Source organism: Alexandromys fortis, unplaced genomic scaffold (assembly GCF_014885135.2).
Source record: "Alexandromys fortis isolate MF-2015 unplaced genomic scaffold, M_Fortis_MF-2015_v1.1 scaffold_263, whole genome shotgun sequence".
In the NCBI taxonomy this organism is placed as follows: domain Eukaryota; kingdom Metazoa; phylum Chordata; class Mammalia; order Rodentia; family Cricetidae; genus Alexandromys; species Alexandromys fortis.
Genome location: NW_026068165.1, coordinates 557,532 through 570,583, shown reverse-complemented (window position 1 = coordinate 570,583; position 13,052 = coordinate 557,532). Strand labels below are relative to the sequence as shown.

Genomic DNA, 13,052 nt, shown 5'->3' with positions numbered 1-13,052 from the left:
TCTGTAGTTACAGACAATACTACTAGACCTGGTTTTTTTTTTTTTTTTTTTTTAATGTGAGAACTAGGAGTCCAAACTCAGGGTCTTTATACTTGAGCAGCAGGCATTTACTTACTAATCCCAGGTCCTCTTCTTTTAAGGTATAATCATTGTCTTTACTTAGTTTGCTTTACCCAAATCTTAAACCAAAACCCAGAGTCTGATTTTGTACCCCTGACCTGCCTCAAACTCACAGAGGTCCATCCACCTCAATTAAAGGTGTGCACCACTGTTCTTGGCTTTTCCCAAATCTTTTATGGTGCTTCCCAAATGTGTAGTGGTGTTTTTTCCTTTTAATTAACCCTTTTTGTTCCATTTCTCCAGCTGTTCATACATTGGCCAGAGGATTCTCTTAACTTCTGAGCCTGAGCATCCTGTTGTGTCCTTTTAGTCATTCTGCACAGTGAGCATGAATAGATCACAATGCCTATGTTTTTACTCATTAGAGCCTAAGTCCGTCTGTTTGACTAGACAGTCCTCTAGGATTGGGGCCCAAGCACTGCTCTTCATCCCCCAGTTGGTGCAGCATCAACATTCCCCTGGAGTTCTTAAGGGATTTGGTCAGTGCTATAGCCACAGTAAGGACTGGAGCCCTTAGCTGTGACGCTGTACCTTTTTATGGTTCTGTCCGCCCTGAGAATGGCTGAAAGCAAAAAGGCTGGAAGCTTTGGGGTGAAGACTTTAGGAAGAAGGAAGGTATGAAAGCAGAATTTCTTAGTCTTTGAGACTTGTTAGTTGACATGAGAAACGGAGGAAAATCAGATAGTTGACATAGGATGGCTTTTTTTTTTTTTTTTTTTTTTTTGAGACAGGGTTTGTGTAGCCTTGACTGTCCTGTCCTGAAATTCACTCTGTAGACCAGACTGGCCAGGAACTCAGAGATCTACCTGCCTCTACCTCCTGAGTGCTGGGACCATTCCAGCTAGGATAAGTTTTTCTTTTCTTCTTTTCTCCTTCCTTTCTTTTCTTTCTTTTCTTTCTTTTCTTTTTCTTTTTCTTTCTTTCTTTCTTTCTTTCTTTCTTTCTTTCTTTCTTTCTCCTTCCTCCCTCCCTCCCTCCCTCCCTCCCTCCCTCCCTCCCTCCCTTCTTTCTTTCTTTCTTTCTTTCTTTCTTTCTTTCTTTCTTTCTAGGGGGCAGGGTTAGACAGGGTTTCTTTGTGTAGTCTTCGCTATCCTAGACTTAGCTCTTTAGACCAGGCTGGTCCCAGACTCACGGATAAGTTTTTCTTAACTGCTCTCTTGTACAAGGCCTCCGACAGGGGCACTTATAATGCCTCCAAAATCTAACCTCCCTTCTTGAGGCAAAGTCTCTTATATCTTATAGCCCAGGGTGACTTCAAATGAGCTATGAAGCAAGCTGAGGGTGGCCTTGAATTTCAGGATCTTTCTGCTTCTCCCTCCCAAGGGCTTGGATTACATGCTTGTGCCAGCATGCCTGGTTTTGTGTGGTGCTGGGCAGGAACTCCATGCACATTCCCATCCGTAAGCTGAAAGACACTGGAAAAAGTTCCACACTCATCCAGCCCTTTGGACCCAAGGTGTTTCTCAGCTTTCTCACTTCTGTTGTCCCTGAATTCAGTTTTCCACCTTAATTTAACAACAGATTAAATAGATTAAAACTTGTTATTGCGTGTTAACTACCCGGCTTTGATTCCTTGTTCTACCTTACTACTTCTGGATCCTGATTTGGCAAGTTACTTAATTGCTCTGTGACTGTTTCCAAACTATTCTGAGGGCTGCAGTGAGAATTCAGTGATGTTATCGTGTGCTCAGCACACATTCCTGATGGAGTTTATATAGTATTAGCCCTGAAGTCTACCAAAGTAAAATTGAGATCTAGGATAAATGGGGACATCTCCCCCCCCCCCCCCACACACACACCTGGACAAGCAGGTTCCAGCTAGAGAATGGGGGTTGGGTGGTGAGTGGCGTGATCTGGGCCTTCGTGTATATAAATGCAGTCTGGCTCCTTTAGGGGGCACATATATGTGAGACCAAGAGACCCCCCCCCCATAGTCTAGCTCATTGGCAGGAAAGCCAGGTGGCACATTGGATCTGTGACTCAAGCAAGATTAATGTCTTAGGAATTATGCTGTGGGCACGTGGGAGTTTTTATAGTGGATTCAATGTTTGGAACACAGAACTATGGTGGGGAGCTGCCAGCTTGATTTTGGGAATACTCTTAAGGCAGCCAGGATTGGAGGACTCTGTCAGACTATTTTAGAACCTAGACTTTTCATTCTGTGCAAGTAGGTGTTTTGTGATCTTTGGGACTATTTTATGTCCAGCTCTCTGAAGAACTCTTTCCCCCCCCCCCCCCAGACAGGGTTTCTCTGTGGCTTTGGAGCCTGTCCTAGAACTAGCTCTGTAGACCAGGCTGGTCTCGAACTCACAGAGATCCGCCTGCCTCTGCCTCCGGAGTGCTGGGATTAAAGGCGTGTGCCACCATCGCCCGGCTGAAGAACTCTTAAGTCATCTCCCTTTCCCAGTGCCCTCAGTGAACTCATGAGTCCGTTGTTCTTAGTCTCGCGGGTGCAAACGTGACGCTCAGTTAGGGAGAAGAGCTCACCACTGAATTCTAAACTCTTTGACTGCTTTTATTTTTCTTTTTTCAGGTTCAAGTGCTGGATTGTGTCATGTGACCATTCCAAAACTCAGAGCACCCTATGGCCATCTTTGCCCTCTGTCACATAACTTGAAAACTGCCTGATGGCCTTTTGCAATGGTTCCTTCCTAAACCTTGATGTCAGTGAAGAAGTCCTTTCCTGGCATTCCAGTGCCTCTGTCAGCCCATACTCCTCAAACACCCTTAACAAACAAAGGCAATCACACACATGATGTAACAGATACACAAAGTTAAGAATTACACTAATAATGACACTTTCAGAGGAGCACTGGCTAGTCCACACAGGTAAGGTGTGGGAAGTGCCAGCTCCCGCTGAATTGCTAGGCCATGTCCTCAAGCCTCTTAGGGGATAGAAAAGACCAGGAAACTGAGGCTTAACTCAGGTTTGTATTCATAAGAGAACCTTTTCCCCCTGGAAAGGTATTTAGTTGGTGGTGATAAAGAGGCAGTAGTTGAAGTTTAATGCCCCAGCTCTCTAAACTATAATAGAGAAGTTTACCTGATAACCTAATGATCCGACCCTTACCTTTCCCAAGATCAACAGACATTTGACCTTGGAGGAAAGAATCTTCTCGCTGCCTTCTATTGCTCTCCTCCACCAAGAAGTGTGGTTGGTGGTGATGGTCAAATGCATCTTGTTCTTTAAGATGGGGTAGAAAAAGAGATGAAGAACAGGACCAGAGAGAGGCTTGGGACTAACAGCTACTACATGGGAAGTGAGTTGAAAGGCTTGACAGCCTTGTCCATTCCTTGTAGGAGACATCTCCTTTTCTCTGTGAGATAGGAGTTAGGTACCAAGGATAGTCACACACCTTTGTCCTTCCTATGGTCTGGCCCAAGTGAGAGAAGCATGATCTCAGGAAGCACAGACCTCGGTTCAGTACTTTTCTACGTCATGTCTGGCTCTACTCATGATCATGTTGCTGTAATCTTCCCCTCTTCCCCCATCCTCTCAAGATCTTGTCTGGAGCCAAGAGGCCACAGGTGAGGTATGGTTAGGGTGTGGAGATTTCAACTCCTTGGCTTCAGGCATTGTCCAGCTGGGAGGCAGAGGGTCCTTGTGCTCTGAAGCCTGACTCCTTTGAGCCTCACGTCTCGTCACCACCATTGTGGTGCCCTGGTTATCTAGTCCCACAGCGAGAGGTATTTTATGTCCATAAAGTGCCCGTGGTAAGTGCTCAGAATTCATCTCTTGGCTGTGGCGGGTGCTGCTGTTTCTCATTCCATCAAGGGGAAGAAACTGAGGCACAGTGAGTCCAGAGGAGGGTGGGTCGGATTGTGGGAGGAATGAATGGGCCCAGGTAGTGACTTGAAGTGGCAGCTAATCGCTTGCCTGCCTCCTAAGCCTTCCAAACCAAGGCTTCTCCATCCTCCCATCCTCTGCTGTATCTGGCCTTGTCACATGCCTGTACTGCCCCACCCCTGCTGTCAGGTACTGCTATATTCCAAAAATAAAAGATAAAGTTATAGACACTCTTCTCCCTTGTTCTCCCTTCTTCCACCCTGAGCTTTGGGGTTGGGGACTAAAATGTCCCCTTCAGAATCCCATCCACTTGGTCTGCTGGCTGTACTCCCTAGCCTAGAGTAGTGATTTGGATTCAGATGCCCTATAACCTTCAGCCTCGTTACTATTTTTTTGACCCTTAACCCTTCCCAGACCTGGGGGGACTCTGGGATCTCTAATTTTTATTGACCTGAAGATAGAGGCTGAGAGCAGGGACATTCCACAGGCTCTTTGGTCTCTTGGCTGAGGGGGATTGGGGGATAAGCAGGCTGTGCCCTCTGGCTAATAGTACCACAACTAAGGTAGGCCTGAGGGGTAGTTTAGTAGCTCTCATAGATCTGGGTGTTGAGGTTCCCCTCCCCCCAGCTCTTAAGTCTGAACTTTTTCTGTTTCCATGACCACTCAGCTCAACCCGTTTGGCTCAAGAAGGTTGGTTAGGGTGATTATGGGTTCAAAGCTTCCATGTGTCCACCCTCTTGCCCTTTACTCCCATTCCCAACCCTGGAGGCTTAATACAAGTGCTTAAGGAGGTTGGTGTTGGGGAGAGCAGGGTTTGGGGAGTAAGGGACCAATGGGGCACAGTGGGCAGGGTCCCTCCTATTCCAGTAAAGCCAAATACCAAAAAAAAAAAAAAAGTCATAATAAATAAATAAATAAAAAAATTCCCAGGTCCTTCCTTTGCCCCATCCTTATTTCACTTCTGGCTACTGTTGGAAGGAGAGAGGGAAGAAGCTAAGAATGGACTTCTGATTTACTCCTACTGAGTTGTCAGGGGAACTCCCCAATCTATATCAAGCCTCACCTTGCTGGTAGAAGAAAGGAGGCTTGGGGCAGGGCTTTCATTTTACTCCCATTTCAGTCTCTTTCTCCTTGTCTGTCTTTAGCCTCTATTCCTTTGCCTTCTCAGTGTTGCTCTGTTTGCTCCTCTGTCTCTACATCTCGTCTTCTTGCCAAGCCTTCTCACCTGCAAATCTCAGGTACAGTCCACTCTGACTGCCCTTCCTTTCCCCCAGCCCCTCACCTTCCATCCCCACCTGCCTCCCTCTGTTGTATTGCACACTGCTTGGTCAGGGAACAAGGTGTGATGTTCATGGGAAGAGGTGGAGGGCACTCTAGGGCTTGGGGGAATGGGGACCAGGGCTGGGGTCTTGGGGGAGGGTCTATGAGGGAGGCATCCACTGTAGCCCACACCTTAGGAGCAGCCACAGCGATCCACCACCATGCCAGGGATCTTGCCGTAGATAATCTGCTGCTTGTCATTGAAGTAGAGCATGTTGATTGGGGACATCTTGGTAGGGGTGCAGCAGGGCCCAGCGGAGCCTCTTGGATTGGCCTGTTGCACCAAGTGGGTGTGTGGATATTTTTGCATGAACATGTACTCGCACTGGCCGGAGCAGTAGTTGGCCTTGTAGCGTTTAGGTGCGATGATCCAGTCCCAGCCAAAAGCCTCAAAGTCCACCGTGAGAGGGTATCGGCAGCAGCGGGACTCACTCGAGTGTTCATCGCAGTCCAGGCCTAGGTTCCGCCGGGACCTTTTTGTGTTCTCTAGGACTCGAAGCTCCATGAAAGGATGCTGAGGGTCAGGGAGAGGGGAAAGAGATGTGACATAGCCCTGAACAGTTTCTCTTATTTTCCTACCTGCATCTCAACAGGGGCATCAGATCAAAAACCACTGACATCTTGACTTGTTCATTGTTCCCACCGACAGACCTACCCAATTCTCTTGCCATCTAGCTATCTCTTCTGCTCATGTTCCTTAATTCTTCCTTTCCTGGCAGTGTGACCTCATCAGATCCTCATCATCAATGGCCAGGTTCTTTAGTTTTGATTCAAGGTGGAATCTTACATAGCTCAGGCTGACCTCAAATTTTCTATGTAGCAGAAAATGGTCTAGAACTCCTGATCCTCCTGTCTGGCCTCCCTGGTGACAGGATTAGACAACACCACACCCAGACAAGGGTCAGTTTTGTGTTCCCACGGGTCTCCCACTAACTGACACCCTCACCCCAAATCCAGTTTCAGTTTTCAGCTGTTACCTGGCTTAAATCCCCGAAAAGTGATAGTTTGCCACCCCACCTCCACCTCCTCTGGAATTAGTTTCTGGCCCCAACCCCCACATTCCTGATCTACTTTTTCTAACCCCCATCTCCTGGGGACAGGTTACACATATCCACCACCACTTCAGGCCCCCTGCTCACCAGCCCCTCAGCTCCTGGCCCAAGGGAAGTGACAGCCAGGTCTGTGCCACTGGGATCAAAGGCGTTGATCTCGATGCCCCAGTTGCTCTGTGGCTGGCGAAACCAGCTGTGTAGCACTTGCTTGAAGTCGATGCTCTGCCAGTGGCCGGACCGTGAATGGAGCTCAATCTTTAGTGAACGGATACGGATGTGACGCCGGCCTCCACCCCCTCCCCCTGCGGTCCCTTCCCCAGTTAGGGGTTTCAGTCGCAAGATCTGCAGGTAGACTGTGGCTGGGCGGGGCACAGGCCGAAGGTACACCCACAGCTGGGCCTTCAGTACCTTTGTGAACATCACCTTGGGGCTGAAGTGGAAATGGCAACAGAGAGGGCTGCCATCTGTCTGCACTGCAGGGTCCGCTGATAAGAGAGAAGGGGGTACAGCATCAGCAAAGAGTGTTTGTGGAGGGGTTTAGCAGCTGTGGTGGCTTTAGCAGATTCTTCTCAGCCTGTCTTCCATTCTTCTTTACCCTTCTCCTGTTCCTATCTTGTTAGCTAGTATGTCTCTGGTGCCTAAAATTGTCTCATCTATAGGATAATAAATTTGTTAGGCCCTACCAATCTATACCCACCCTCTCTACCATTTCTCCTAACACAGAGGATCTATCTACCAAATGACCCGCTAAGGTGCTTGCTTGCTTAGTCTCCCTCCATCTGAAGGCTTCTTGGCCTCTGTGCTTCTCAGTTAGTCTCTAGCTCTTTCTGAGTCTTTACTGTTCTTCATAGAAGCTACCGCTGTCTACAAGTTACCTTGCCCTGGTTTGTCTCGTCAGCAGGTGGAACCTGGCAGCCCCCTTCACCCCCCAAAAAAAGCAAAAAGAGGAATCAGAGGAAATAACCCAGCGTTCAGAGAGATGGAGTGTGGGCTAAATTTATAAAGTAAACCAGAAATCAGATCTAGGCTCCCTATTTGCAGTAGCACACCTTCCAGAATAGAACTACCAGGCATTCCTCTCTCCACTGCTGCTTCCTCATCTCAGCTGCTGGAGGGAGGAAACTGTGGAGTGTCCTGCTCGTTCAGAGCACCAGAAATAATACTTAACACACCAAGGCAACTATAAGCAGTCATCTTTCTACCCTTGAGCTCCCTCTGGTTACTCAGTCCAGTGCCTCTAAGTCTTTACGAAGGCTCCTTGTCCCAACTTCTCACTGATGGTTCTCAATTCATCCCTTTGCTTCTGTTCCAGCTCCCTCCTCAGTTTTCCTTAAACTCTTTCAGTCTTTGTTGTTTTGAGGCAGTTTTGCCATGTATCCATGGCTGTTCTGGAACTCACTAGCCTCAGCTCACAGCAGTCCTCCAATCTCATCTTCCCAAGTGCTGAGATTACAGTATGCACTATGATGCTGAGCTCTCCCTAACCACCTAAGTGTGTTAGAGATTACAGTATGTACCGTGATGCCCAGCTCTCCCTAACCACCTAAGTGTGTTAGAGATGCCCTAAGTTATGTGTCCTTTGGCCAGGCATACCCATTCTCACTGTAGATAGGAAGAATGCAGTGAGGGTTTTCCAGGGCCATGTAAGTTTGGTGCTGTCTAGGCCCTTACCTGTCACACCCAAGAATTACCACCTGTACAGTCATGGAGAACGTAACATCTGTTGTCTCGGGTTAGCTCCCCATCACCCCAGTAAGAGGATTCTCCAAATGTGGTGAGGGAGAAAGTACTTAATGACTAAATACTTAGAACACGACACCCCATGTCCTTCTGCAGCGTCTTTCCCCTTTGTTCTTCCAGTATCTGCTCCCGTCAAGTAGAGTAGGGATGAGGAGTGAAGGTTCAGAGGTTTGGAGGGCAGTCAGAGTGACAAGCATCCAAATGTATATCCCATCTACTTGCAGTATGGAGATTTGTGTGTGCATGTATATGTGTTACTGGGGAACAAACCTAGGGCCTCACACCTGCAGGCAAGCACTCCACCACTAGGCTACATTCCCTGTCTCTATTTTGAGACAGAGTTGCCCAGGCTGGCTTTGAGCTCTATACTTTGAACTTCAGAAATTCCTGACTCAGTCTCCTGAGTAGCTGGGATTCCATGCAGGCACCACCAGGTCCAGGTAGAATTATCTGTTTCTTGCCATCAGAGACTTATTCCTCTGAGGGTCTATACTTGTCTTGAGCCTGTTTTGCCATCACTGTAGTTCCTGCGCCTGCCATAATGCCATATGCTGAATGTGAGGTTCTTAGACTCTTCCCTGGCAGCAACCAAAGTCAGTTTAACCATTGCCTGGCTTGCCGCCCCGTATCTAACCTTACCCACCATACTCCCCAGTGCGATACAGACAATTCTGTGCATTAAATAAAGAATGTGACAAATAATAATAGCTCCTCCATAGATGTTCACTTCATAAACTAAGCAGCCCGCTTAAAGCTGGGACAGGGTGATGCGATTTCCCTCTCAAGTCTGGTTCCTCTAGCTCTCCACATATGTGCTGTGCACATGCAGACAGTCAATGTTTCTAAGAGACAAGCTGTAGGGAAGGGAGAGGTTGGAGATAGTAAGAATGAAGAGACTGAAGGCAGGCTAGAGGGCTGCAGTAAAGAGAGGACATGTTTGGGAGATGGAGAATACTGGGTGGGCTCGACTGGAGTGGCAGGGGTTAAGAGGGCAAAGGTAGGAGAGAGTCAAACCTCAAGGGGTAGAGATGATAAGGTGCAGAAGGAACAAAGAAGCAGGTAAAGCTACAGAGGGAAAGGACTTGAGAGTCCCCAACACCCATTTAGGCCCAGCTCTGGTGGGGAGGGGAAGGGGCCACATCTGTGTTGGATTGATTTGGTTGGTGGCAGGCAGCAGGTCAGGTTTAGTAGGCGGTGCTGATGGGGGAGAGAGGTCATTGCACTATTTTCAGCAAAAGCCCAGCCCCCTCTCTGCTAACAGCCTCCACCCCACCACTCACTCTCTCTCTCAACTCAGGCTGGATGGCCCAGGGGCAGGAGGTTGGGCGAGAGGGCAGGGGCCTCTGAGCGAGCTCAGGAGAGACAAACTGAGGGGCTGGGCTTGGCTCCCAGAAGAGCAGGGGGCTGGGTTCCCGGGGATGAAGACTGGGGTGGGAGAGTGAGAGGGTAGAGGGAACTAGGGCAGGCAGAACCGCCTCGGAAAGGTGGGGGCTGGGGTCCGGGGTTGGCTGGGGGAGGGGAGGAGGGGGAGGGGAGCAGAGGCCATCTCTGCTGACAAACACCTCCCCCGATTAGCAGAGCACAAGTCTCTTATTAAAGCGGGTCCCTGGGGATTAGACTATAAAAGTCTCTTTTTCCTTTTCCCCTCTCTCTCTCCCTCCCCTCCCCTCTACTCCCCCTCCCTCTCTTAAGGTCGCAGCAACACTCTTAAAGGGGAAGTACAATACCTGGTTTGAAACCCAGTTCCTGGATTACCTAAAGTCCTGGAGTGGCATTAAAATGGAAGTTAGGGTGAGACCCCAGCCTCATCTGCTGGTGCACTCCCGCCCCCAGGCTAACCTCTACTGCCCAGTTTAGGTATTGAGTCCCTTCACTTGCTGCTGCTCTCCCCTACCAGAGTTAATTCTGGGCTCAAGCCTTTTGGTTAAGGGAGTGAAGGGCAACAGGAAGCCCACAGCTAGGCCACTCACCCTGGAAACACACACTTTACATCACACAGACCAGAATAGGAAAATTTTAGATCATTCATAATTTCTCTACAACTGTTTTCTAGGTAGAATCCTTTCCCCATCCCTGCCCTATTCAATCTCAGACTGGTTTCCAAAAGTAGAAGCATTAAGAACATGGGAGACTGAGAACCCAAATCAGATCTCCATGCCCTCTTCTCTCTCTCTCTCTCTCTCTCTCTCTCTCTCTCTCTCTCTCTCACACACACACACACACACACACACACACACACACACACAAACACACAAATTTCCTGGTTCTTTGAGTTTTCTTTACAAGCCTGACCAAGTTGGAGTTGAATTCTGCAGAAACTGGGTGGCAATGCCAGGCACTCAACCGTCCAGATGTACACCTGGGTACCTCTACCATGGGGGTGGACCACTAGGATTTCCCGCAGCCCCCAGCTTTTTATGACCCATCTGCCAATAAACCAGTCTCCCCCACCCCTTCTGTTCAGAGCCATAAAACCAAAGGAGGGGGGCTTGCCAAACCACTAGGGAATAGAGAAAGCCTGGTTCCCTGAAGTTGGGGGGGGGGACGACAATCGGTGGGGGAGGGGAACAGGGAGTCACCTGACCCTAGGGAGAGCAGGCTGTGGAGGCGGTAGTATTGGCCTGGATTTTCCAGGCCATAAAATTTCAAAGCAGCCCATGTCTATTAGAGTGTTCATCCTCCGTTTGGCCAGAGGCTCGGATGCCTGGGTTCTCCCATCCCCCTCATCTAGTTCTTTCTCCCAGGGTCTTCTCTGGCTCCAGCTGTGGGTAGGACGGGGAATAAGGGACAGAATACTAAGGTGAGAGTAACCAAACGATACTCGTTAAGTCGCAAGCGCAGTGGAGTGGAGTTGTTCGAACTCTTTCTGTACCAGGAAGGAACAGCTCTTCAAGCTCCTAGGGGCTACCCAGCGCGAGATCAGGTGCAGAAAGAAAAGATGTCAATCAGAGAGACACCAGGTTTGGGTCCTATGCCTGTGGGGGTTAGAGGAACCTCAGTTCTCCGCAGCCTGGTGGGCGCCTTACAGAGCACCAGGCAGGGAGCTGGTGCCGGTGCCGGTGCCGGTGCCAGAGCAACAGGAAAATGGCACTGCGGCCCAGCTGGGACTGCACTGGTCACGGAATCTATCCACCTAGCGCTTCAAGGAGAATCACTGTTGGGTGCCAGTTTCTGGGACAACTTCAACTTGACTCTTTTTTCCGCACAAGGGTGGGAAGCAATATCTCACAACCTGCCCGGTTTGGCCAACTCCCCCACCCCCCACCCCCAGCGGGGCGTGCACTCAACTCCGCTGCCCATCTTCACTGTTCGAAAAAGTTGTGTGGAGTGGCCCGGCTCCCCAATCCGTCAAGTTTTTGCAGAAAGGGCTTCCGGGTCCTTCCCGAGATCGGACCGCACCGCGCGCACCCCGTAGCCCACTTACTCTCCTGGGCCATGCTTATGACCGTCTCCGTGGTAGCGTGGTACTCGTCCTCTTCCAAGAAGTCCTCGGGTTGCAGCGCGTCGCCTTGAAAGTCGTGCAGATCCAGGATCTGCTGCAGCGGCGGAGCCTTAGGCAGCAGCTGCTTCACCACCTCCCGGCTGATGTTGGGCGCCTCCTTGAGCCGCAGTTTGCTCAGGATCTGCGACTTGATGCTCTCCAGGCGCAGCTCGCGGCTGTGCTGCCGCCACACGCAGACGGGGCAGCCGTCCGGCTCCGGAGCAGCGGACGGGGCCGGCCGGCTCGAGCGCTCCCCCCCGACCCCGGCCGCCGCCGCCGCCGCCGCTGCCGCCGCCGCCGCCGCGGGGCCCTCGGCCGCCTCCCCCCGGGGCCGCAGCTCCAGGGCGAGGAGCAGGAAGCCCAGCAGCAGCGGGGCCGCGAGCACCATGCTGCAGGGGAGGGGAGGAGGACTGGGGGGCGGGGACGCCGGAGTCCCGCGGGGAGGGGGCGGAGGGAAGAGGGAGGAGGAGGGGGTCCGGGCGGCGCGGGATTGGGGGCTGCCCGGCCGAGGGGGGGCCGGGGGCCGGGGGCGGCGGGCGCACGGGCGGGGCGGGCGGGCGGCCGGGGCGGGCGGCTGGGGGGGCCCAAGCCCGGGCCGGGCCCTTTATAGCCCCGGCCCCCGTGTCGTCAGCGGCCGCGATTGGCTGCGGAGCCAACAAAAGAGGTAGCGCTGTCATCCGAGGCGAGAGAGGGAGCCGGAGAGAGCCAAGGAAAAGTCCTGATATGTGAGAGAGAGAGAGAGAGAGAGAGAGAGAGAGAGAGAGAGAGAGAGAGAGAGAGAGCGAGCGAGCACGGGCCCAGAGAAAGATGAAGAGACCGAGCGAGAGATGAGGGGGAGGGGGGAGGCCGGGAGGGACCGAGTCAGAGAGACCGGGGACAGACGGAGCGATGAGTAGGGGTTGGGGGTGGGGGAAGAGGCAGATCCAAAGAGACCCAGATAGGAAAGGAAGAGGGAGAGACAAAAGAGAAAAGAAGTCACAGAGGGGAGAGACTTAGAGAGCCAGAGCAAAGACGGAAAACCATCAGGGAAACTAGTGGGACAGTTAGAGTAGAGAGAGTCGGAGACAAAGGTGGACCGGGGCGGTTGCCTAACCGAATTCTACAAACTCAAGCAGGACAGGGCAGGAGAGGTGGGCAAGGGAACTGACAGAGATTCACTACCGTGGGGGAGAAGTAGAGACCGGGAGATAGCTTGAGGGGAGCCCTCGCTGAGGCAGGTGCAGAGAGAAAGAGGAAGAGAGACAAGTCCGTCGTGGTGGGAGCGAAGAGAGAGACACCAAGGGGAGGAGGTGGAGGTAGGAACAGCCTCAGCTACTTGAGGTAGCCCAGGATGGTTAGGGGAGCCATAAAGTGAAACATCAGGCTGACTTATCACAGCGATCCCGATCGAGGAAATTAGGAGAGGAAAAGGTCAGGGACAAACGGAGAAGTTGGGGAGGTGATGGCAAGTCCTGAGATAGGAAGAAAACTAACGGGGAGAGCCGTGAGCGTGAAAGTGGGGTTTTAATGGAACAAAGGGAGTGACCGGGCTGGAACGGGTGGGAGCCATGGG

At 51.2% G+C, this 13,052-nt stretch overlaps 1 protein-coding gene across 1 annotated transcript; it reads right to left on the bottom strand.

Annotated features, from left to right (window-relative positions):
• Positions 1–1,176: 1,176 nt before the first annotated feature.
• Gdf11 (growth differentiation factor 11) lies at positions 1,177–11,956 on the bottom strand. The gene is made up of 3 exons (XM_050128199.1): positions 11,444–11,956; positions 6,367–6,764; positions 1,177–5,741 (listed from the first exon to the last, which is right to left on the bottom strand). Exons 1-3 carry the CDS (start codon positions 11,886–11,888, stop codon positions 5,361–5,363), a joined length of 1,224 nt encoding a protein of 407 aa, XP_049984156.1. The 5' UTR covers positions 11,889–11,956; the 3' UTR covers positions 1,177–5,360.
• Between the last annotated feature and the right edge of the window lie 1,096 nt (positions 11,957–13,052).